The sequence below is a fragment of the Monodon monoceros genome, unplaced genomic scaffold (genome assembly GCF_005190385.1).
Source record: "Monodon monoceros isolate NGI ecotype Baffin Bay Population unplaced genomic scaffold, NGI_Narwhal_1 Super_Scaffold_14, whole genome shotgun sequence".
Lineage (NCBI taxonomy): Eukaryota > Metazoa > Chordata > Mammalia > Artiodactyla > Monodontidae > Monodon > Monodon monoceros.
The window spans coordinates 17,172,779-17,199,826 of NW_021703770.1; the positions used below are offsets into that span (position 1 = coordinate 17,172,779).

The 27,048-nt window shown below is 41.1% G+C and overlaps 1 protein-coding gene across 2 annotated transcripts in view; it reads right to left on the bottom strand.

The window, feature by feature from the left end:
- Positions 1–17,486: 17,486 nt before the first annotated feature.
- DEPTOR (DEP domain containing MTOR interacting protein) overlaps positions 17,487–27,048 on the bottom strand; it is a 140,106-nt gene continuing 130,544 nt past the window's right edge. Inside the window, exon 7 of one of the 2 annotated variants that reach the window (XM_029222942.1) lies at positions 17,487–19,728. In XM_029222942.1, coding sequence (XP_029078775.1) covers positions 19,600–19,728 — 129 coding nt within the window. In that variant the 3' untranslated portion in view covers positions 17,487–19,599. The remainder of the gene's footprint in view (positions 19,729–27,048) is intronic. The other variant, XM_029222939.1, reaches the window with a different exon arrangement.

A 27,048-nucleotide genomic window follows, 5' to 3' on the forward strand; every position in this document is an offset into this window, starting at 1 on the left:
ATCTGCCATATAGTTGATGCAAACAGAAGCCATTTCCAAGGAGTAAGAAGCGGGTACTTCAGCCCTTGGCTGGGTGGGTGGGTGTGCATTCTGCTCTTGCTTCACAGGGCTGGGAGCTGAATTCAGGAAGCCCCCTAACAATTACGTGCGTTGTGTTAAAAAACCATAAATACACATCACCATTGAGTTTTTCTCATTCTAGGCACTAATGATCTTGGATTATGAACAGTCCCTTTCTCTCCTGAGAAAATGTCACAGTCAGTAACTTAGCTAGGATGTTGAGGTAGTCTTCCAGAATCAGACGACATGTTCCTATTTCTAAGTGAAAACTTCAACACACTCTTCCTGACTTCTAATTCATGTAAGAAAAGCACAACAGATCAAAGAATGAAGAATTTGTCAGAAATGAAAAGACAGCACAACTCTCACAACCTGCATTAAGATGAAAGTTTCACTTCCTTCACATCTGTGTGTGTGTGTGTGTGTGTGTGTGTGTGCGCACATTCGTGCGTGAGTGATAAGTCTAGCTATATCACAAAGCCCTGGGCTTATAACCTAGTTGTTCTCATGATGGAGGTTGTAGGGGAGGGAGAAGATCAAAAGCAAAGGTGGAGTTGATAAAACATCGTGACATGCATTAGAAAATGGTTACTCGGGACAATGTGCAGAAAGTAAATAAAACACTTAGTAATGCGCATAAAATACTTAACATGGGCATGGCACAGAATGGACATTCAACAACTATCACTATTATCATTTTTTAATTAATTTATTTTTGGCTGCGTTGGGTCTTCGTTGCTGTGCGCGGGCTTTCTCTAGTTGTGGCAAGAGGGGGCTACTCTTCGTTGCAGTGCGCAGGCTTCTCATTGCAGTGGCTTCTCTTGTTGCAGAGCACAGGCTGTAGGTGCGCGGGCTTCAGCAGTTGTGGCACGCGGGCTCAGTAGTTGTATCACTACTACCATTGAGAAACTCCTTCTAGAAGCCTGGAGTCCTGGGGATTTGCCTTCATTCCTTTTAAGGTGGGTCTGTGACCTAAATGTCTGTCCTTGTAAAGAAGTAATTCTGGAGATACACAGACACACACACACACACACACACTGGAATCCTACTCAGCCATAAAAAGAATAAAATTTTGGGCTTCCCTGCTGGCGCAGTGGTTGAGAGTCCGCCTGCCGATGCAGGGGACACAGGTTCGTGCCCCGGTCCGGGAGGATCCCACATGCCGCGGAGTGGCTGGACCTGTGAGCCATGGCCGCTGAGCCTGCACGTCCGGAGCCTGTGCTCCGCAACGGGAGAGGCCACAACAGTGAGAGGCCCGCATACCGCAAAAACAAAAAACAAACAAATAAAAAGAATAAAATTTTGCCATTTGCAACAACATGGATGGACTCAGAGGGCATTATGCTAAGTGAAATGTCAGAAAAAGACAAATACTATATAAATCACTTACATGTGGAAACTAAAAAATACAGCAAGCCAGTAAATATAACAAAACAGAAGCAGACTCATAGAGAACAAACTAGTGGTTATCAGTGGGGAGAGGGAAGCAGGGGGGGACAAGATAGGGGTAGGGGATTACAAAAAAAAAGAAGTTCCCTTTGTCCTCTGTCCTTGCTGTAAGTTCACTCTCTTTTCTCTAAGCTTCAAGAAAGATGCCAGACTGAAGGTCTCCTGTGCTCCAGTAGATGTCAGTCTGGCCTTATGGGAGGACCTAGGGAAAACTAAGATACACACAAGGCTGCTTCCAGGAATGAATGAAAAGGGGGGTGGAGTGTCTTTCACAGGCCATCTAAGAAATAAGGCAGAAAAGAGGAGGCAGCAGCAAGACTTCGAAGCCCACTTCCATCTCAGGAAAGTATATTGTAAATTTGAGATTTTTACAAACACAAACTTTTATTTAACAAACATTAATTGAGAGGTTACTGTGTGCTGGGGACCTTCTTAGGTCCTAGAGATATAGGATTTGTTGATGTAGTTCCTATCCTCTAGGCCTCCCAAGTTACTTTTTTTAAAAAAATTATTATTATTATTATTATGTGTTGAATGAATGAAATGAAATGCATGCATGAGAACAAAAGTGTCTGAGTGTTTGCTTGCAGAAGAGCATCTTGGAAAAATAGCCACACACACCCCCCCCAGTTTTGTAACAAAGGAAACCCTAAGGATGAACCAAATGATACGTAGTGACGTTGAGAAGAAAGAGGAAAACAGGCGTAACCCCTGATGTCTGCAGGAGGAAAGTCAGTGTGAAACAGCAGCCACCAGGGAAGGGGAATGAGCCCTGGATCATCACAGCCGAGGAGTGCAATGATGCGTGTGGACCCCACAGCAACATCAAGGAAGTGGAGTCCTTGCAAGGAGCTAGTTCTGGCTCTCAGTGGTTCTCTGCTACTACGAGCATGTGTGATCTTGGATCCTTGGGCCACCCGGGCGGCCACAGGAGCCAGATACCATCAGTAGTCAGTGACTGGTTCCAATTCTGACCCACCGCTTGGCTGGTGTGTGGCCTTGTGCCACCAACTCCACCTCCCTAGAGAGCTCCTTGCCTATAAAATGAGGATTTTTACTAGAACCTACCTCATGGAGTTGCGTGAGGATTAAGTTAGATCATCCCTAGAAAACAACAGACTAGCTGGTATATATTGAGAGTGCAATAAACGTTAGCTATTATTGTTTATTGTTATTCTTATTAATTTTTCTAGGACTGTTTCTCCATTCATAGAATGACAGAATAAACCAGCCAGCAAATTTACAAAGTCTCTTACCAATGTAAAAAGAGATGATTGTGATTTCATACTTTTGTTTCCATTTATACACTAATGTGGAAGTGTGAAGTACAGGACAAGCTAATTCTCGTCAGCAAGAAGGGAAACAAAGACCATGGACTGGTAAGGAGAGAAGTAAGTGAGTGGATTACCGGCTGGTGATAACAAACAAAAAGATGGTTTAGTACCTCCTCCTCGTTCCCCTTCTTTTTTTTTTCCTTTCTTTGGCTGCGCCACGTGGCTTGTGGGGTCAACCAGGGATCAAACCCGTGTCCCTGGAAATGCGGAGTCCTAACCACTGGGCCACCAGGGAACTCCCCTCATTCTGTTTCAAGCAAGGAAAGCACTAGAAACAGTTTTTCATATCCAATGTAGCTCAGATTGACTGAAAGAAAATCTGAAAAAAACAGGGGTTGTCTCACACAGACTGGCTGGTCTGACATGTGCAGACTCGTCTTCCTTAGAGCTCACAGCATTTGTTTCCTTCCCTTTCCTGCTATGAAACACCAGACCTGGGAGTCTCTCTGCTTAATCATGAATGCACCTTCATGTTCCCGAGTCACATGGTCCATCGGTTTCCCAGGCTCAAGAATAAGGGCAAGTATTCTACTTCTTCACATTTCACAGTGGCAGAAACATCCAGAACTTGTAAAATCTGGGCTCCTCTCAGAGTTTTGGCTACATTCACATACACATTTTCAAAGTTAGGGTAACAGAACAAATGCCCTTCTTCTCTCTTCCTTTCTCCTCCTCACTGGCCTATCCACCCAAGACCCATCCACTCAGGTTGGATCTCAAGACATGTCACTAGCCACCTTCATAAAGGTTATATTATGAATTGGCCTCTGTGGACCCAGACATTTCAGACTTTAGGAAGAAATGAGTTTAATGTTTAACCCCAAGGGAACAAAGGGAATTTAGAAGATGCTATGGGGTCCCAGGAGGCAAAGAAAGAAAGTCAGAATGACAGGCAAAGGAAAAGAGTTGTCAAATCCCAGATGTAAGGACAGGAGACACTTCACCAAGTTCCTCACAGAGCACTCCATTATTTTGCTCACTGCCTTCATCAGATGTACAAAGCAAGCAGCAACCTGTGTCTCCACTCCCTGCCTGCAGAAAGCTTGTGCCAACAGAAGCACAAGGTGGTGATCTTTGCTTATATAATTCTGGCATGAATCCTAAATCTCTAGACTTGGGAAGCTGCCCACCAAAGACAGATGGACAAATGGAATGATGTCTCAATTAAGGTGTGCTCAGGAAAAGAGCTTCCTTTATAATCAAAACTAAGTCTCCAATATACCCTGAGAGATAGTGTTTGCCAAGGAATGTGGGGCACAACAATTGATGACTATTGCTTTCTTAACAGGATCTTAAAGTGCCAGAAGGGAATTCTCTGGCAGACCAGTGGTTAGGACTCCAGTGCTTTCACTGCCAGGTCCAGGCTTAATCCCTAGTCAGGGAACTAAGATCCCCGCAAGCCACCAATATACAAACAAACAAACAAACAAACAAACAAAACCAGGAAGGGAGCAAATGCAGAAACAAGGGAGGAGCAGTCAAGCAACAACAGTGCAGCCTTGAGGCAGGGTCCTGGTTCTTCCTCAAGGAATATACATCACAGTATCATTGAGTTCTTCTGCAGGAACTAAGGCCCTCACCCAGGTGGTAACTTCAGGCTGAGCCCAAGATTCCTGGAGTACCACCCAGTTATCTCACCACCAACCAATCGGAAGAAAGCCACACACCCTGCAGCCCTCACCCAAATTATGCCTATAAAAACTTTTAGCTGAAAACCATTGGGGAGTTCAGGGTTTTAGAGCAGGAGCCACCCATTCTCCTTGTATTGGCACTGTTAAAATAAATGCTGCCCTTTCCTTCACCATAACCTGGTGTCAGTAGATTGGCTTTACTGTGCGCAGGAAAGCAAACCTGAGTTTGGTTCAGTAACATATTGTCGGTGATGAAAACATATATGTACACACAATATATAAAGGCGATCTTATGGATTCGTGTGGGTCTTTCAAGGTATCAGATAATCAGCATGGTATAGTACTAAAAATGATAACAATAGCTATCATTAGTTGTTTCTGGAGTACTTAACTACTTGCCAGGCACTATACCAAGACCTTTAAATGTATTAACTCATTAATCTCCATAAGAGTCTTATGAGATTGTTATTTCTCAAAAATGAGAAACCCAAGGCACAGAGAGATGTACTGAGAAGAGCACTGACAAATCATTTGGGGGGCCTGAAGTCCAGTCCCAGGTACAAGTAAGTTGACATGAGTTTAGGGAAAAGTCTAGCTTCTCCAGAGAGCTTTTTTTTTTTTTTGGCAGTACGCGGGCCTCTCACTGCTGTGGCCTCTCCCGTTGCAGAGCACAGGCTCCGGACGCACAGGCTCAGCGGCCACAGCTCACGGGCCCAGCCGCTCCACGGCACGTGGGATCTTCCCAGACCAGGGCACGAACCCGGGGCATCAGCAGGCGGACTTGCAACCACCGCACCACCAGGGAAGCCCAGAGAGCATTTTCTTTTCCATTTAGTACACAAACAAAACAAGAGAAACATCCAATTATTGGTTATTTAGTATGGATCAGGCACAAGAGTGAGCATTTTACATGCACTATCTCATTTAATTTTCATAGTCAGATGGGGTGGGTACTGGTATCCTCATTTTACAGACAAGGAAATTGATGCCTCAGAGGTGAGTAACTGGATGTGCTCCTAAGTGCTACAGCTGGAATCTGAATCCAGGCCTGTATGTATCCAGAGCCCTTAACCCTCACAACCTTTCCAGCTTCAGTACCTTTAGACTTGCTTCCTTTACCTGCAGTCCTTCTTTAAGGCTTGTTCAAGCCCATCCTTTAGGCATTAACTCAAAACATCAAGTTTGTAGCTTTTCCTCAAGGCTGTTGCACTGCATAACTCCAGGGGGCGCTGTCCACATGGACCGTCATGTGAGAGGTGCCCCACTGAAAATGAGTAATGTGGCAGCTGTTTTCACTAACCACCGCATGAAATCCTGGTCATTCTCTATCACCCCATCTGGTTTCATTTACATCTTACGACTTACTCCCATCTAAAATGAATTATTCTATTTATATAATTATTTTCTATGTCTCTGTGATGTTGTAATTCATAATAAGACATATTTGGTCTTCGTTCCATTTCTGGCACAGAACTCCTAAAACCTTTGGAATTTCCTAAGTGATGAGAGCAATAAAGGTGTCTTGTGTTATGTTAATGAGGTGACTTTCCACACACACCTAAAGGTGGTTGCCAGAAGAACCAACCATGTGATTACAGGGTTGGAACTTTGAATCCCACCGCCCTGACCTCTGGGGAGGGGAAAGGGACTGGAGGTTGAATTGACTGCCAACAGCCAAAGATTTAATTAATCATGCCAGTGTAATGAAACCTCCATTTAAAAAATCAAAAGGTTGGCTCTTGAAGATGGCGGAGTAGAAGGACAAGCGCTCACTCCTTCTTGCGAGAGCACCAGAATCACAACTAACTGCTGAACAATCATCGAAAGGAAGACACTGGAACTCACCAGAAAAGATACCCCACATCCAAAGACAAAGGAGAAGCCCCAATGAGAGGGTAGAGGGGCGCAATCACAATAAAATCAAATCCCATGACTGTAGGGTGCGTGACTCACGAACTGGAGAACACGTATACCACAGAAGTCCACCTACTGGATTGAAGGTTCTGAGCCCCACGTCAGGCTTCCCAACCTCGGGGTCCGGCAATGGGAGGAGGAATTCCCAGCAAATCAGACTTTGAAGCCTAGCGGGATTTGATCGTAGGACTTTGACAGGACTGGGGGAAACAGAGACTCCACCTTGGAGGGCACACACAAAGTAGTGTGTGCATCGGGACCCAGGGGAAGGAGCAGTGACCCCATAGGAGACTGAACCAGACCTAACTGTTAATGTTGAAGGTTCTCCTGCAGAGGCAGGGGGTGGCTGTGGCTCACTGTGGGGACAAGGACACTAGCAGCAGATGATCAGGGAAGTACTCCTTGGCGTGAGCCCTCCCAGAGTCCACCATTAGTCCCACCAAAGAGCCAGGTAGGCTCCAGTGCTGGGTTGCCTCAAGCCAAACAACAACCAGGGAGGGAACCCAACCCCACCCATCAGCAGTCAAGTGGATAAAAGTTTTACTGAGCTCTGCCCACCAGAGCAACACTGAGCTCTACCCACCAGCAGTCCCTCTCATCAGAAAGCTTGAACATGCCTCTTAGATAGCCTCATCCATCAGAGGGCAGACAGCAGAAGTAAGAACTACAACACTGGAACATGTGGGAGGAAAACCACATTCACAGAAAGATAGACAAAATGAAAAGGCAGAGGACTTTGTACCAGATGAAGGAACAAGATAAAACCCCAGAAAACAACTAAATGAAGTGGAGACAGGCAACCTTCCAAAAAAAGAATTCAGAATAATGATAGTGAAGATGACCCAGGACTTCGGAAAAAGAATGGAGGCAAAGAAAGAGAAGGTGCAAGAAATGTTTAACGAAGACCTAGAAGAACTAAAGAACAAACAAACAGAGATGAACAATACAATAACTGAAATGAAAAATACACTAGAAGGAATCAATAGCAGAATAACTGAGGCAGAAGAACGGATAAGTGACCTGGGAGACAGAATGGTGGAATTCACTGCCGTGGAACAGAATAAAGAAAAAAGAATGAAAAGAAATGAAGACAGCCCAAGAGACCTCTGGGACAACATTAAAGGCACCAACATTCACATTATAGGGGTCCCAGAAAGAGAAGAGAGAGAGAAAGGACCCGAGAAAATATTTGAAGAGATTAGAGTCAAAAACTTCCCTAATATGGGAAAGGAAATAGCCACCCAAGTCCAGGAAGTGCAGAGAGTCCCAGGCAGGATAAACCCAAGGAAAAACACTCTGAGACACATAGTAATCAAATTGACAAAAATTAAAGACAAAGAAAATTTATTGAAAGCAACAAGGGAAAAATGACAAATACAAGGGAACTCCCAGAAGGTTAACAGCTGATTTCTCAGCAGAAACTCTACAAGCCAGAAGGGAGTGGCATGATATATTTAAAGTGATGAAAGGGGAGAACCTACAACCAAGATTACTCTACCCGGCAAGTATCTCATTCAGATTCGACAGAAAAATCAAAAGCTTTACAGACTAGCAAAAGCTAAGAGAATTCAGCACCACCAAACCAGCTCTACAACAAACACTAAAGGAACTTCTCTAAGTGGGAAACACAAGAGAAGAAAAGGACCTACAAAAACAAGCCCATAATAATTAAGAAAATGGAAATAGGAGCATATATATTGATAATTACCTTAAACGTGAATGGATTAAATGCTCCAACCAAAAGACACAAGCTTGCTGAATGGATACAAAAAGAAGACCCATATATATGCTGTCTACAAGAGACCCACTTCAGACCTAGGGACACATACAGACTGAAAGTGAGGGGATGGAAAAAGATATTCCATGCAAATGGAAATCAAAAGAAAGCTGGAGTAGCAATACTTATATCAGACAAAATAGACTTTAAAATAAAGAATGTTGCAAGAGACAAGGAAGGACAGTACATAATGATCAAGGGATCAATCCAAGAAGAAGATATAATAACTATAAATATATATGCACCCAACATACGAGCACCTCAATACATAAGGCAACTGCTAACAGCTATAAAAGAGGAAATCGACAGTAGCACAGTAATAGTGGGGGACTTTAACACCTCACTTACACCAATGGACAGATCATCCAGACAGAAAATCAATAAGGAAACACAAGCTTTAAATGACACAATAGACCAGATAGATTTAATTGATATTTATAGGACATTCCATCCAAAAACAGCAGATTACACTTCTTCTCAAGTGCACACAGAACATTCTCCAGGATAGATCACATCTTGGGTCACAAATCAAGCCTCGGTAAATTTAAGAAAATTGAAATCATATCAAGCATCTTTTCTGACCACAGTGCTATGAGATTACAAATCAATTACAGGGAAAAAAACGTAAAAAACACAAACACATGGAGGCTAAACAATAGGTTACTATATAACCAAGAGATCGGTGAAGAAACCAAAGAGAAAATCAAAAAATACCTAGAGACAAATGACAATGAAAGCACGACGATCCAATACCTATGGGATGCAGTAAAAGCAGTTCCAAGAGGGAAGTTTATAGCAATACAAGCCTACCTTAAGAAACAAGAAAAATCTCAAATAAACAATCTAACCTTACACCTAAAGGAACTACAGAAAGAAGAACAAACAAAACCCAAAGTTAGTAGAAGGAAAGAAATCATAAAGAGCAGAGCAGAAATAAATGAGATAGAAACAAAGAAAACAATAGCAAACATTAATAAAACTAAAAGCTGGTTTTTTGAGAAGATAAACAAAATTGATAAACCATTAGCCAGACTCATCAAAAAAAAGAGGGGAAGGACTCAAATCAATAAAGTTAGAAATGAAAAAGGAGAAGTTACAACGGACACTGCAGAAATACAAAGCATCATAAGAGACTACTACAAGCAACTCTATGCCAATAAAATGGACAACCTGGAAGAAATGGACAAATTCTTAGAAAGGTATAACCTTCCAAGACTGAACAAGGAAGAAACAGAAAATATGAACAGACCAATCACAAGTAATGAAGTTGAAACTGTGATTAAAAATCTTCCAACAAACAAAAGTCCAGGACCAGATGGCTTCACAGGTGAATTCTACCAAACATTCAGAGAAGAGCTAGCACCCATCCTTCTCAAACTCTTCCAAAAAATTGCAGAGGAATGAACACTCCCAAACTCATTCTATGAGGCCACCATCACCCTGATACCAAAACCAGACAAAGATACTACAAAAAAAGAAAATTACAGACCAGTATCAGTGATGAATACAGATGCAAAAATCCTCAACAAAATACTAGCAAACAGAATCCAGCAACACATTAAAAGGATCATACACCATGATCAAGTGGGATTTATCCCAGGGATGCAAGGATTCTTCAATGTATGCAAATCAATCAATGTGATAAACCATATTAACAAGTTGAAGGAGAAAAACCACATGATCATCTCAATAGATGCCGAAAAAGCTTTTGACAAAATTCAACACCCGTTTATGATAAAAACTCTTCAGAACATGGGCATAGAGGGAACCTACCTCAACATAATAAAGGCCATATACAACAAACCCACAGCAAACATCATTCTCAAAGGTGAAAAACTGAAAGTATTTCCTCTAAGATCAGGAACAAGACAAGGATGTCCACTCACACCAGTATTATTCAACATAGTTTTGCAAGTCCTAGCCATGGCAATCAGAGAAGAAAAAGAAATAAAAGGAATACAAATTGGAAAGGAAGAAGTAAAACTGTCACTGTTTGCAGATGACATTATACTATACATAGAGAATGCTAAAGATGCACCAGAAAACTACTAGAGCTAATCAATGAATTTGGTAAAGTTACAGGATACAAGATTAATGCACAGAGATCTCTTGTATTCCCATACAATAATGATGAAAAATCTGAAAGAGAAATTAAGGAAACACTCCCATTTACCATTGCAACAAAAAGAATTAAATACCTAGGAATAAACCTACCTAAGGAAACAAAAGACCTGTATGCAGAAAACTATAAGACACTGATGAAAGTAATTAAAGATGATACAAACAGAGGGAGAGATATACCATGTTCTTGGATTGGAGGAATCAACATTGTAAAAATGACTATACTACCCAAAGCAATCTACAGACTCAATGCAATCACTATCAAACTACCAATGGCATATTTCACAGAACTAGAACAAAAAATTTCACAATTTGTATGGAAACACAAAAGACCCCGAATAACCAAAGCAATTATGAGAAAGAAAAATGGAGCTGGAGGAATCAGGCTCCCTGACTTCAGACTATACTACAAAGCTACAGTAATCAAGACAATATGGTACTGCCACAAAAAACAGAAATATAGATCAATGGAACAGGATGGAAAGCCCAGAGATAAACCCACGCACCTACGGTCAACTAATCTATGACAAAGGAGGCAAGAATATACAATGGAGAAAAGATAGTCTCTTCAATAAGTGGTGCTGGGAAAACTGGACAGCTACATGTAAAAGAATGAAATTAGAACACTCCCTAACACCATACACAAAAATAAACTCAAAATGGATTAGATACCTAAATGTAAGACCGGACACTATAAAACTCTTAGAGGAAAACACAGGAAGAACACTCTTTGACATAAATCACAGCAAGATGTTTTTTGATCCACCTCCTAGAGTAATGGAAATAAAAACGAAAATAAACAAATGGGACCTAATGAAACTTAAAAGCTTTTGCACAGCAAAGGAAACTACAAACAAGACGAAAAGACAACCCTCAGAATGGGAGAAAATATTTGCAAACGAATCTACCGACAAAGGATTAATCTCCAAAATATATAAAGAGCTCATGCCACTCAATATTTAAAAAACAAACAACCCTATCCAAAAATGGGCAGAAGACCTAAGTAGACATTTCTCCAAAGAAGATATACAGATGGCCAAGAAGCACATGAACAGCTGCTCAACATCACTAATTATTAGAGAAATGCAAATCAAAACTACAATGAGGTATCACCTCACACCAGTTAGAATGGGCATCATCAGAAAATGTACAAACAACAAATGTTGGAGAGGGTGTGGAGAAAAGGGAACCCTCTTGCACTGTTGGTGGAAATGTAAACTGATACAGCCACTATGGAGAACAGTATGGAGGTTCCTTAAAAAACTAAAAATAGAATTACCATATAACCCAGCAATCCCACTACTGGGCATATACCCAGAGAAAACCATAATTCAAAAAGACACATGCACCCCAGTGTTCATTGCAGCAGTATTTACAATAGCCAGGTCATGGAAACAACCTAAATACCCACTGACAGACGAATGGATAAAGAAGATGTGGAACATATATACAATGGAATATTACTCAGTCATAAAAAGGAACGAAACTGGGCCATTTGTAGAGATGTGGATGGATGTAGAGATTGTCATACAGAATGAAGTAAGTCAGAAAGAGAAAAACAAATATCATATATTAACACATATATGTGGAACCTAGAAAAATGGTACAGATGAACCTGTTTGCAGGGCAGATATAGAGACACAGATGTAGAGAACAAATGTATGGACACCAAGGCGGGGAAAGCGGTGGGGTTGGTGGTGGTGGTGGAATGAATTGGGAGATTGGGATTGACACATATATACTAATATGTATAAAATAGATAACTAATAAGAACCTGTTGTGTAAAAAAATAAATAAAATTAAAAAATTAAAATAATAAATGAAATAAATAAAAAGTGAAAAGATTGGGATTGTGAAAGCTTTGGGGTTGTAGAACACATGGAGATTTAGGGAGAGTGGCATGTTCTGAGAGGACATGGAAGCTTCATGCCCTTTCCCCATACCATTCCCTGTGCATCTCTTCCATCTGTCCATTCCTGAGTTATATCCTTTTATAATAAAGCAGTAATCTAATAAGTAAAACATTTCTCTGCTTTCTGTGAGCTGCTCTAGCAAATTAGTCAAACACAAGGAAAGGGTCATGAGAACCTCTGATCCATTCAATCAGAAGCACAGGTGATAACCTGGGCTTGCAATTGGCAGCTGAAGTGAAGGGGAGTGGCAGTCTTGTAGGTGTGGACCCTTAAACTGTGGAATCTAATGCTGTATCCGGGTAGATAGTGTCAGAATTAGGTTGAATTATAGGACACCTCGTTGGTGTTGGAGCATCGCTTGGTGGTGCTGGAGGAACCCCCCACAATGGAACTGGGTGCAGAACTTCTTTTAGTCCCCCAAGAATATATAAACTTCATAAGGACTGGGACCTTTCTTATTTACTGCTGTTTGGGAAAGATTTAGTGACAGGCCCATAGTGGGTGCTTAATAAATTCTTTGTTGGGTGTTTTTGAAGATGTTACATGGCTTCCAGTAATCCTTGTCTCATCAAAATCACAGAGTTGTTGTAGGGTAAAAAGTTTCAAAGACATCCTGTGCGTAAAGAAGACATTGATATACTAAGTTAGGATCACAAATGACTTCTTACATTTTTTGTGCTTTAAACTTTATGAACTTTGCAGCAAATTAGAATTCTCAATATCATTGACCAAATAAACATTTGACAAAAATTAAGAAGTTTCAGAATATAGGTGTTGGATAAGATACTGATTAACATATATCACTTTTATATTTCAGATGGGCAACTACATTGGTTAAACCACTTTGCAAACTAGTTACATGTGATCTTGTAGAGTTAGTATTCACATTTCCTATGACTCAGAAATTCTTGTGGATACCGAAGAGAAACTCCTACACTTGTACCCAGGAGATGATATCAGAATGTTCATAGTAATCCTACTTATCACAACAACAACAATGGAAACAACCCAAATGCCCATTGTCAAGAAAACAGACAAATAATTTGTGCTCTGGAAATTTATGAAGCTGTTAAAAATGAATTAATTACAACTACATATAAAAATCTAGAAGAATCTTAGTAATATAATCTTGAATGAAAACAAGCGAGTCCCAGAAGTTTATATAAAACTTGATGTTCTTCTAATTAAGTTCGTTTTTTAAAAAACCTAAACAATGATTAAGAACAAAAAGAACAGTGGGGAACTCCCTGGCAGTCCAGTGGTTAAGACTCAGCGCTTTCACTACTGCACAGCCAAAAAAAAAAAAGAACAAGAGAATGAATGATAAACTCAACATTTGCCATTGTGCTTTCCCTGGGTAAGGGAAAGTGGGGGACAGGATTGGGAAGGAGACAACAGTTTAAATATAAGTTGTCAGTGTTCTGGTTCTGGGGTTGGATGGTGGTTTGTGGTATTAAAACACCCGTATCAACCCAGGATTTCATATTCCCACCTCTCCATGGAGAGAAGTCTTCTAGGAGACAGGCCTAGAGGTGACTCTTGAAGGATGAGCTGAATCCAGGGTCCGGTCTACTCAGTTTTATACATCCAGGGCCTATATATACTGTCCAGCAAAACACAGGTCCTCAGTGAGGTTTCTTGAATGAATGAAAGAGCAAGTGAATAAATGAGAGAAAAATGTAAAGTCCTTTTGGTTAATATTGCGTGTAGTCTGAATAACCACTCATCTCCATACTTCTACCCTACACATACTGAATTGTGTAACTGATTTCCTAATTAGTTGAAAAAAAAACAAAAAGCAAAAAAATAGCATTCTCTCAAAATAGTAAACAACGACATAGCATATTTCCATATAGACTATTCCATAACACACATCAGTAACTGTGTAGTGAGGAAATGATTCCAAATCAAATACACTACAGAAAAAGCTTTTTAATGCACTTTTTTTTTTTCCCAGGCAAAAGAGCTTCAGAAAACATCCATCATTAAGTAGTTTTACAAATGGCACTTTTGGCTACATTAGAGAATTAGATATGAGTCCCATGTGTTTTCTCTGATACGTTAGTAGTAGATCAGCTTTACAGTGCAACCCTTTCTTAGGGTAAAAAAAATGGCTAATTTGTTCTAAAAGACAGAAAAACTGGAACCCTAAAGTCATTGTTTTAAAAATTGAACATTTATTTCATGCTATACTGTCTCTTTTCATATTATAATTTTAAGTATTTTGCTATAATTTTTAAGAAATGGAGAAAATAAATTTCAACCTAATTTAAAAATAAACATATATATTAGGTACATGTATTAATGCATTTGACAATACCATATGCTAACTTTGATGATGAACTTCCTTTTGGTACACTGCAGATTTGTCCTTTTGGTATTGAACTGAGGACAAACATATTACACCTGAAATTCTGCCTTAAATGAGTAAAGCCATGGTCAATGACACCAATAGACTCCAACCAATTTGTAAAACTGAAATGTTCTAGAGTTATTCTGATCATGTATAACCAAAATGAAACAGGATTAATATTCAATGGGAGAGAATAGTCAACATCATTCAAGTAGATCTTAAAAGCAGATTATTTTCACAACATATTTGAAAGTAATGAGTATTTGGAAACGTGAGACTCAATTCTGGCCCGAAAGCAATGATTTTTAAATTATTAATTGCTACCACTCCAATGCATTCACCTTTTGTAAGGTAGTGTGAAGCTGACAGTATCTAATCTACTCAAACATGGATATCTTCTTCATGTTACCCACCATTTGTCAACTAGAAATGTATCAATTTATACATTTATCAGATATTAATAAGAAAACATCAGATAATAGAACCAACCCAAAAGGCAGCTGCATTTTTCTCTCTACAGCAGAATTAACCAACATGGCTTTCAAATCCTATGCTAAAGAATTAACGAAAAATGATTTCTGTCTCTATCACAAAAACACAGACACATTACACAAACACCTGAAAAACCAAAAGTTTTTCTCTAGGAACAAAGTAAGCCATTTCAGGGATTCTCCATGAGTGAACTCTCACACACAATACACCAATACACCCAGACACACACATACATAGGAAATAAAAGCTCTTAGAAATACTGCTTACTGTTAATTTAGAATCATTCTTGGTGTTACATTTAGGAATGGAGTTTCTAAATTTTAAAGCCGTTCAACTGTCAAAATATCACATAAAATATTTATTTTTTAATGATACGATTTAACAACTCAAGGCCTGAGTTAATTAAAGTATGTATCCTTCACCTGCACAGGTACACGGCACAACTGCATTTTATGAATAATCCAAAGCCAAAGGCCTATTTTCACGCCACTACCCTCCATTGCAGGAGGCTATATAAGGACATAGGATTGGAGGGCGGGAGGCTGGTGTTTGGCCCAGGCTCTGGCCCCAACAAGCCTCATGAGTATGGGCATGCCACCTGACCACTCCACACCTCAGCAAAATGCAAAGAATAGAAAGCGTGCTCTCCGTGGCTCCATGCAGCACTATTATTTCAGGATTTTTCTGACTCTAGTTTTCATTAGGCGTGGGGCTTTATTCACAACTGTTGTACTTCTACCCAGTGGTTGGTTGGTAATTTACATCTGGATAGCTGAAGCCTTTCAGTAACTAGGTTAAGTTTTTGGTCCTTTATTCAAAAAAAGTGAGTACCTAGTCTTAGTGGGTTAAAAATGGCCAGATTCTTTGCAGCTCCTCCCATCAAAAGGAAGTCTGTTTCCCAGCCTCTTGATTCTGGGCTAGCTTTGTGACTTGCTTTGGCCAACAAAATGCTGTGGAGGTGACACTGCGTGACTTCCAAGCAAGTCCACAAAAGGTCTTGCAGTTTCCATGCTCCCCCTCTTTGATCTCATGAGGCCTAACGAGAAAGCCTGGGCTAGCTATGGGGAAAGGCCACATGAAGTGAACTGAGGCACCCCAGCCAACAGCCCCAGCCAACAGCGAGATATATGCACAAAGCCATCCACAATCAGCCAGCCCCGCAATCGACACGCTCCCTGACCACAGATGTTTGTTTGAACCCAACCCGTACCACATCAAGCTGTGGCTGGTCATCCTAGCAGAGCTTTGCCCAAAAGGCCAACCCACAGGATCAGGAGCAAATAAGTAGTGTTATAAGGTATGCTTTGGGTTGATTCGCTAGACAGCAATGGATAGCTGACATGCTGCTCTGTGTTAGGAACTGTGCTAGGTGAAGGGACCACCTGGGCAGCAAGACACAGTTCCTGCTCTGCAGTTGCTTAGAGTGTAGTCAGCGAGACAGACGTGTAATGGGACAATTTCAAAGGAAACGTCATCAGTGCCCTCGTCACAAGAGGGTGGTGTATAGGGGTCCATGGGAATTTAGAGAAGGGCATCAATCCCAGAACTAGATTGCTGGCAAAGATTTCTCAGAGGTAATATCTAAGAATACCTAAGGGGAATTAGTAAGACAGATTTTTCCAGGCAAAGAAGGAGAGAGAATAATATTCTAGGGAGGAGAAACTGCACGGGCAAAGGCTGCAGGGAGCTAGACTGGAGCTTTCACTTTAACTACAGGGTGAGGATGCCAGGGGTGGGCTGGGACTATAGCTAAGGTGAAGCTCTCTTGGCCTTAAATAGAATTCTCTGGCATTTGCACTTTAAGGGTGATGGGAGTCAAAGGAGGAAACAGTTCCATCCTCCCTTCCTGCTTTTATTCCCTTCCTCCCTCCCTCCCTCCCTCCTTCCCTCCCTCCCTTCCTTCCATCCTCCCTTCCTTCCTTCCTTCTTCCACCCTCCCTCCTTCCCTCCCTCCCTCCCTCCTTTGCTCCCTCCCTTCCTTCCATCCTCCCTTCCTTCCTTCTTCTTTCCCTCCCTCCCTCCTTCCCTCCCTCCCTCTTTCCCTCCCTCCCTCCCTTCATCCATCCTTCCTTCTTCCTTCTTCCTTCCTTCCCTCCCTCCCTCCTTCCCTCCTTCCTTCACCTTAGTGTTCATTTGAGCAAAGATATCAATGCCACTCTCTGAATCAAAGAAATTTCACAGGCAGGAGGCTGTGTGAAGTCAATAAAGGCAGATGCCTCTCTGGTGCTTAGACTGGCTGAAGGGAAGTGGTATTATGCCAAGGTCCAAGACAATGGGCATTGGGACATGCATAAAAAGGACAGGTAGCAGCAAGAAGATGCCACGCCCAAAAGGCATTCCTCTTTCTTTTATCAGTTAATGAATACATGCAGACAGGAGGCATTTAGGACTTATCTTTTTTTTTTTTTTTTTTTTTTTTGCGGTACGCGGGCCTCTCACTGTTGTGGCCTCTCCCGCTGCGGAGCACAGGCTCCAGAGCGACCATGGCTCATGGGCCCAGCCGCTCCACGGCATGTGGGACCTTCCTGGACCAGGGCACGAACCCATGTCCCCTGCATCGGCAGGCGGACTCTCAACCACTGTGCCACCAGGGAAGCCCTAGGACTTATCTTTTAAAGATGTTATACATTTTTTTAAAGCCTAATGGCAAGGCTTCCCACTTACTAGCCGTGTGGCCTTGGGTATATGACTAACCTTTTTATGAGTCCATTTCCTAAGTTGTAAAATGGAGATGACGACAACACTGACCTCACAGGTCAGTAAGGATAGGCAATGTATAGTTTTAGCACAGCACTGGGTACAGGATAAGCCCTCAACGGAAGGTCCCTAAATGCAGAAAGGCTGGGGAATGTAGGAGAGGGAGTAACATGGGCTTTAGCATTAGATGAACTTGTATTTGAATCCAGGCTCTATCACTTAGTAGTTCTTGCAACTGTGTGAACTTGAGACCATTTTAAAACTTGCTCAGGCTTAGTTTTCAAGTCTGAAAAATGGGGGGCATAATACCAACCTTGCTGGGTTGTGATGAGTATTAAAAGAGAGCACGTACGTAAAGTGCCATAGCACACAGCCTGGCACATAGTTTAAACGCACATACACACGGAGATGATAATATTTCTCAAATGTAGATCGACAGTATTAATGTTAGCCATCCTATCTTACTTCAAAGTCCTATTCTCTGACTAAAGCTACAGATCAGAAAAGTTGGACTGCCAGAAACATATATATGTGGTATCTTTAACACGGTATGTCCACTCCACCAGTACCATTACATTATGATAACCTATCACCCAAAAATGGCCAAGGTACAACATTCATATTTTGTTACTACATGATAAGAAAGTAACCTTGTCGTTCAGAATGTATTATATGAAAATAAGAAAAATTGAGCATTCCGATTCCCTAATTTGGCACGTTGAGGAGCTTCCTCTATACACCAAGCCCCAAAATGCATTCTCTTTGAGACCAAAAAAAGAAACACGCATATATACAAGTGAGCTGAAGAGTTACAACACAAGAAGTTGCTTTTGGTGAAAAATAATCCTGCCAAATAAGCAACATGTCATGTCCTTAGAATATGTCACACTAGAAAGCTAGTGAAAATTCAGGCCAATAAGGCAATTTAGTTTCAAGTTTTATCATATATGGGCCAAGTTCTAGAATATTTCACTTAAAAAGGGACAACTTCAAAGTGAAATCTTGCCAGAGACGTGATTTTGAATCACATGTGTATATACAAACTTGTCTGTTTCGACATTCAACATATTCAGGATTATTTCTAGAAAGCTGCTGTTGCTGCCTGATAGAACAAAATGATGTAGGCTCAGAAAGAGAAAACAGAGCACATAGTTTTAAGTAGTTATCTCCCTATCTACCCCACCCATACCATCATAAGGTTTTTGGTTTTTTACCAACGCCATAACTGAAAACACATGTTAAGTGAAAAGTTGATACTAAAGGCAGGAATTAAGAAAAAGTCAAAAATTTGATGGCTTTTAAGCACTGAATGATTTAGAACCTTCAAAATGCTAATTAACAAGTACTATTCCTTTGGATGTTGTTTTAATTTGAAATTTGGTGAAATCTAGATCCTCTAATAAACAGTTCCGTGCTCATTTGGTGACAGTACAACTTAAAGTCTGTAAAAACTACTTTATTGACTCCTGTGAAGGGGATTTTAGCACATCGCTCTTTTGGCAAGAGAAGGATTTCAACAACTTTCTGCAAACTAAGATATAAAACAATGGATGAGAACTGCAAACGGAAGTTGCGTAAGGCAATGCTACTATGTAAAAAAAAATTCTGTTTCTCAAACTTTTTCTACACTGACGTAAGTCGTTTTTGTTGTTTTTTTTAAAAAAGATGTATTACCCGGTTCTTCCACATTCAACAGGGAAACAGTGTGTGAAACTCAAATTAAGATGTGTATGTACGGAGAAAAGATCTGTATGTCCAAAACCATCCAGGTATACAGAAGTCTTGTCATTGCAGAGCTTTGTGTTGTTCTGCCTTTGATCCTCCGCAGGCCACGGGATGGGCTGGGAGGGCTGCCCTCTCAGCACTCTAACTCCTCCATGACCTCCATCACAATCGTCCGTGGGCCCGTCAGAATCAGGTTGCTCACCGTCCGGTAGTCAACGTGCAGTACGTTAAGCCCATTTACAGAGACGACGAACTGACAGACCTAAAGGAAGGACAAAGAAAAAGCATCTCTTGAATTCCCTAGCGGTCCAGTGGTTAGGACTCCCCGCTTCCATCTGCAGCAACATGGAAGGACCTAGAGATTCTCCTACTGAGTGAAGTAAGTCAGACAGAGGAAGACAAGTTATCATGAGATATCGCTTACATGTGGAATCTAAGGAAAAGGGCCTACTATATGGCACAGAGAACTCTACTCAGTACTCTGTAATGACCTATACGGGGGAAAGAATCTAAAAAAAGAGTTGATATATGTATATGTATAACTGATTCACTTTGCTGTACAGCAGAAACTAACACAACATTGTAAATCAACTATACTCCAATAAAAATTAAAAAAATAAACTATGCATATTAAAAGAAAAAAAAGCATCTCTTAGAGCTCCCGGTTTTTCATAGACCTAGAATAAAGACATTGTGTATCTTTAACAGGTAACTTCCTACGTTGGTATCCAACTGTACCCGGCCAGCAACTGCAATTTAAGAATTTCCAAGAAACTATACTTTTCCTGGAAGGCGGTATAATAGAAAAAGCATTTGGTTTAGCGTTTTACCAACTTGGGTTTAAATCCTAACTCAGCAACTTACTAGCTTAAGCTAGGTATTTAAATTCCTGAGCTTCAGTTCCCTCGGCTCTAAAATAGGGGTGATTAATAATCATAATATCTACCTTATAAGATTGTTGTAAGAATTAAATGAGGTCAAGGACGTAAAGCTTCTACTCCAGTGCTCTGAACCTATGGGGTACTCAATACTTTTTCATAATCACAGTGTTTGTGGCTGTTACTATTCATTTGGACTCAGTTTATAGCGAGATTCTATGTCCTCGTGTTCCCCAAACAGTCTTCTTTTATACCTATTATTCCTGCATGATTATTAATAGTTTCTCCTTTCACCTGCCATGGTGTCCCAGTTGAGATGACAAATTTCACCCATTTCCCTATTTCCCATCCTTACGAAAATGGATGAGGCCAACAAAGGTCAGCTTTCAAACTAAGTATTAGTTTACCTATGATAGGACAGATAATTACAACAAAAAAATTTAAAAAGCATTATTGAGTAATGAGCGGCCACTCTGGATGTGTCATACTGAACATAATACTGATCACAGCTACTGCCTCAAACGGAGGGGCTTCTCTTGAGGTTGGCGGTGGCATCAGATGCTGGGCACTTTCCATTTAGCTAACACAGATTAACAGATGGTGTATCTGTTGTGTGTCTGAACAGTGCGCACTGGACAGGAATGATTTATGTCTCTCAAATAGAAAAACGGACAGATCTCCAGCTGTCGGTGATAAGTACTTCTAATCAGCAAAACAGAATCAAACAGAATATAAATCTATAAGGTGCTTGGCATATAGCAGGCACTGGTGGTGAGCTGAATGATACCCCCGACCCCCAAAGAGTTCCATGTCCTAATCCCCAGAACCTGTGAATATATTAGTTGACATGGCGACAAGGAATTAAGGTTGCAGATGGAACTGGACTGCTAACCAGCTGATCTTAACATGGGGATTACCCAGGTGGGCCCAAGGTAATCACAAGGGTACTTATAAGAAGGAGACAAATAGTCAAAGGCAGAGGGACTTCCCAGGTGGCGCAGTGGTTGAGAGTCCGCCTGCCCATGCAGGGGACACAGGTTCGTGCCCCGGTCTGGGAGGATCCCACATGCCGCGGAGCGGCTGGGCCCGTGAGCCATGGCCGCTGAGCCTGCACGTCCAGAGCCTGTGCTCTGCAACAGGAGATGCCAAACAGTGAGAGGCCAGCGTACTGGAAAAAAAAAAAAAAGAAGTCAAAGGCAGAATTAGGAGATGTGACCACAGAAGCAAGACTGATATGAGGAAGGGGCTAGGAGCTGAGGGATGCAGGTGGCCTCTAAGAAGATGAAAAAGGTAAGGAAATGGATGCTCCCCTCAGAACCTACAGAAGGAATGCAGACCTACTGATACCTTTATTTTAGACCTTTTACTCCAGAACTATAAGATAATAAATTTGCGTTGTTTTAAGTTACCAAGTTTGTTAATTTGTTACAGCAGCAATAGGAGATGAATAATCAATACATATTCATTGTTGAATGAACTGAATGAATAATGTATTAAGCAAAAAAAGCACAATTAGGATTGAGCCTGAAGGATTTCTGGCTTCTTATAAATTATTTCTTCATTGATTGGGAAAATAAGAAAATAAAAAGAGGGACTTCTCTGATGGCACAGTGGTTAAGAATCCACCTGCCAATGGAGGAGACATGATCCCTGGCCTGGGAAGATCCCACATGCTGCAGAGCAACTGAGCCCATGTGCCACAACTACTGAGCCTGTGCTCGAGAGCCTGCGAGCCACAACTACTGAGCCCGTGTGCTGCAACTACTGAAGCCCATGCACCTAGAGCCCATGCCCCACAACAAGAGAAGCCACCGCAATGAGAAGCCTGCGCACCGCAACGAAGAGTAGCCCCCACTCGCCGCAGCTAGAGAAAGCCCGTGGGCAGCAAGGAAGACCCAACACAGCCAAAAATTTAATTAGTTAATTAATTAAAGAAAAAAAAGAAAAGAAGACAAAAGGGAAGGGACGGAAGTTGGAGAGAGGGGGAGGAAAGGAGATGGCTGAGGTTGATTAAGTTAATGAAGTTGTTTTCATGGCTGTTAGCTTCCAGCTCTAACCCACCCCCTTCCTTGAGGGAACATAAGCTGCAGCTGTGGAGAAGTGTTATCGTTATCTTATAGGAAACCACCAGAAAAGAAAAACAAGAACCCACCAGAACTGGTTAGAACCAGCCAAATCCAAGATGGCAGAAGACCTGAACTTCAGGAGACCCTGAACCTCATTATACGCTCATTGTAATATGTTAGCATGCTAAATGACACACCCACCAATACCATGACAGTTGACAATTGCCATGACAACAACCAGAGGAATCCATATTAGGACTGAAAAGGGATGTTGCCCCAGTTCTGAGCAAACTACACGCCTGTTCTCGGAGAAGTAATGAATTCCCTCCCCCTAACCCCTCCCCTCTATATCAGAGGTATCCCAGCCCAAGTCTGGTGAGAAGGTGATTTGCAAACTAAGTTCCCGATTCTCCATTCTCTGGCCTCCGAATAAAGCTTGTGCTGTTTCTGTCTCAGCGTCGGCTTTGTTATTGGCTGTGGAATCCAAACGGACAAAGAACCTTCCCCACAGAGACAGGGGGTTCTGGCCAGGGCCAGGGCCCAAGTCGGGGTCCGTGCAACCAATTCGGTAACAATGTGTCCCATATCTGTTGTTCTCATTATCATACTTCTTTAAGTGTAATGTCTTAAGAATTAAGGTGCACACCTGCTCCCAATTATTTATTAATAAATTAATTTAGTGTTGACAACACAAAGAATGTGAAAATACTAAAACACTTGAAAGTCACTGTTTCCTTTTATTGTTTTCTGAGTGGGTAATATCCATAGAAACTCAGACACCATATTAAGAAATACAACAAATATGAAACAGAAATTACATGTTATATTTTAAATGTAAGTATGAAATAAAATACATAAAATACTGTATTAAGTCTAAAGATATCTATACCTATTACTTAGATAAACCAAAAGTGGAACGTATTAAAAGGGCAGCTGTGTATCTGTGGAAAAGATGAAGGATTTGGAATCAAATGATATGTATTTAAGTCCTAGGCTCCTTGGCTGGATGATCTTTTTTTTTTGTTTTTTTTTGGCCGCATAGCTTGTGGGCATCTTAGTTCCCCGACTAGGAATGGAACCCAGGCCCTCCGCAGTGACAGCGAGGAGTCCTAATCACTGGACTGCCAGGGAATTCCCTGAACGATCTTAATAAAGTCATTTGCCTCTATGCCTCAATGACATCATCTACAAAAGAGAGTTAGGTAAAAATGCTTATCCTCACAGGTTCAAATTAATGAATTGAAAACCTTTGTGCAAATACAAAGCCCTACACCAACACTAGCTTCAATGAACTTCTTTCCCTTTGAAAATACCCACTTTTTTCAAGGTCACACGCAAAACAAAATGGAAAGTGCACAGTGGCAAGCACAGTGGTTATTTACTCAATAAACACTCGCTGTTGTCATAAGCCTCAGTATTTTCCACTCCCCAACTTATAAAATACTATGGTGTTGTTCTACATAAGGAGACCGACCTCTGTTTTTCTTTTCGTTTCCACAAATCTGTCACCATGAATTGAGGGCACTTTTTTTTTTTCGTCAGAGCACATCTTGTACAGAATCAGCAGTTCTCAACCATGGTTGAAGTCGTAGTAAGAATCAAGGTCACGCATCCTGAAACAGGCTACAAGTATAATTTGCAGGACAATTCAGCACGAATTCAATGTAGACATTTGCTGGAGTTTTGTGTTTTCTACTCCAGCATGCTCTTGAGCCAAAGAATGAGAGGAATTCCACCCCCACCCAACCCAGCGTGTTGACTTTAGACCTGGGCCCTTCTTTTCTCCAAAGTGATGAACAGCCTTTTTGTGTTGCCCAAGGAGAGTGCAGAAGTTGCCTGGCAAGCTCACACTCTAGCTAACCCTTCATAGGCTCCCAAAGATGAGACATGTCTCTGCATCACTCAGGGATCACCTGCAGCATTTAGTCTCGACCAGAATTGTATTCTCTCTCCCCCACATAGTGTTGGTTTCAATTGACCACCATTTAAAAATTAGACAATTTTCACATAAAAATCTAGATTCTGGCTTCTCTGGAACAATCTGAAGAGCTAACAATACCAGGCCTGGATGGCCACTTGGCAATGGCTCCATAGGGGCTGCCCCTTCTAGATGGGCACACATTCTCTCATTTGCTGTGGTCCTCACCACTTCCTATTTTTCTTACACCTAGCTGAGAGACATTTGAGTCTGTGATCCCTGATCTGGGGCCACCAGAGAGAGAGCTTAAGAGAGGAAGGCTTGGTGCTTCAAAACTGATGTGCCCCAAATGTTTAACAGCTGATGAAAGGGGAAATAAAATGTGGTATATCCATACAATGGAATATTATTCAGCAATAAAATGGAACCAACTACATGTTACAACATGGCTGAACCTGGAAAACATTCTGCTAAGTGAAAGAAGCCAGTCCCAGCTCTGACGCAGCCAGGCGATCACAAGGTAAACAACAAATACACTTACAACCGTTCTGTTTTTCACTTTCAATACAGTATTCCATAAATTATAAGAGATAGTCAACACTCTATTACAAAACAGGATTTGTGTTAGATGATTTTGCCCAGCTGTAGGCTAATATAAGTGTTCTGAGCATGTTTAAAATAAGATAGACTAAGCTATGATGTTCCCTAGGTTAAGTGTATTAAATGCATTTTTGACTTACAGATATTTTCAATTTACGATGGGTTTATCAGGATGGAACCCCATCATAGGTCATCTAGTTCTCTAGACCTGCCTTTGAGTCTCTTACATTCTTGATATCCTTCTAATCAATTTCTTTTTCTTTCTTTTTTTTTTTAATGATAGCTGGTTTCTGTCATTGGCAACACATGCTCATCAATAAAATCCTTAAAAACAAACTGAATATCAGAGAGGTTAAGTTATTTGCTCAAGGGCACACAACTAAGTGCCTCATCTGGAATTTGAACTCCATGACTCTACAGCCTGACATAAATACACATTTATAAAGTACAACATGCAAGTTCTGAGGAATGCAGAGAATAGTGGAAAACAAGTGTTTTCTCTCTTGGCTTTAACTGTTAATTAAACAGTCTGGGTTCGCTCAAATACCTTGTGATGTTGACGTTTAGGCTCTTCCAACTTCATTAAGAAGGTTTTTACTCATTTAAGGTTGGGCTGCTTTTTGTGTCACTTAAAATCCTCAACAATATGTAAATTTGGACATTTATTTCAAATTTTTTTCCTTGAATGAGGCAAGAAAAAAAAAAAGGTCTTTCAAACACTTATCATGCTTATATTCAAGGTAGTAATTTTAGAGTCAGGCTGTTGGAAAGACGTCATCTCTCCCTAAGTGGTCCCAACAACTGCTGTGGTTCCAGCAGTTCCAATGTCCTGTTACTAAAAATGTGCAAAATGATCTAGAAATGCAGGTATTACTATGTAACGTATTCAGTTTTAATGGACTTTGAATTAGCATCTATGGTACACTATGTTCTGAAAATCAACACACAAGCAACAACAGGAAGCACACGGCCTGGGGGAAAATTATTTCTCTACTATATTCAAAAGCACAAACACACAGAACACGTGATGACCTCTGAATAGACCTACCTTAGATACCTATTACCTCCTATCTGGGGTGGGGGACTTAGATGAGAATTCGAGTGAGGCTGTGATGCTTTTCTTCTGCTTATAATTATCTTTCTCAGATTTGTTTTCAAAGATTTGAATGCAATTCCCTCATGTCCCCAGTTCACTGAAAAGAGCTGTCATGAGCTCCTATAGCTGCTCTGAACTCGTCTCCTACAAAAAGGAGGGTACCTTCACTTTAGAAAGAAGAGATGTAGAGGACATTATCCTTAATGAAAGGGAAGAACCAAGCCTTCATAAGTCATGGGTAAGTGATGTCTCTGAGCATCCGGGCAGTGAAGAAAAGGCCTAAAAGTAGGTCCAATAAGAGTTAACAAGAAGAGGGAGTCGGGACTCATACGTTTCAGGGTGTGATCACGTTGGGATAAACACCTAGGCTGAACTCCAGGCTTCTTCCTGATAAGGAGCCAGAGCGACTAAATAATCTTGCCTCTAATTCCTCTCCCTGAGCCAGTGCTGGCAGATGTACACTAACCCTCTGAACAGATTGAGCGCCTGTGGGATGATGCAATTGCACATGAGTTCTTGTGTGGCTGGAGTTCCATCACAACCATTTGATTGTTTCAACCAAAGTGGGAGTGAGATTGAGGAGAAACACTACACCTATGATTACCTAAGTGTCTTCTCACTGCCATGGAGGTCTGTATTCACTAAGTCACTTGCATCCCTGAAATGGCTGCATTCATGTGAAAGCTACTCTAGCTTTTCTCTATTTTTTTTTTTTCTTTCTGATCTTGAAGGAGAAAGAAGGATTGGAAGGTAAGGCTGCTTCAGGCTTTCCCTGAAAATAATAAAACATTTAGCAAGACAGAGACCGAGGCAGATAAAATTTCGGAGACAGAAAGAGTCATAAGGAGAAAAAAGATAGACCCAGACAGATACAGAAAATAATCAGGAAGGGCTGAGTCCTGGTGAGTAGGGGACAGAAGCTTGTCCAATCAAATGATACAGAAAGCAGAACCAAGATGTTAAGGGCAAGTTAATACTTACATTCTTTTTTTTTTTTTTTTTTTTTTTTTTTTTTTTTTTTTTG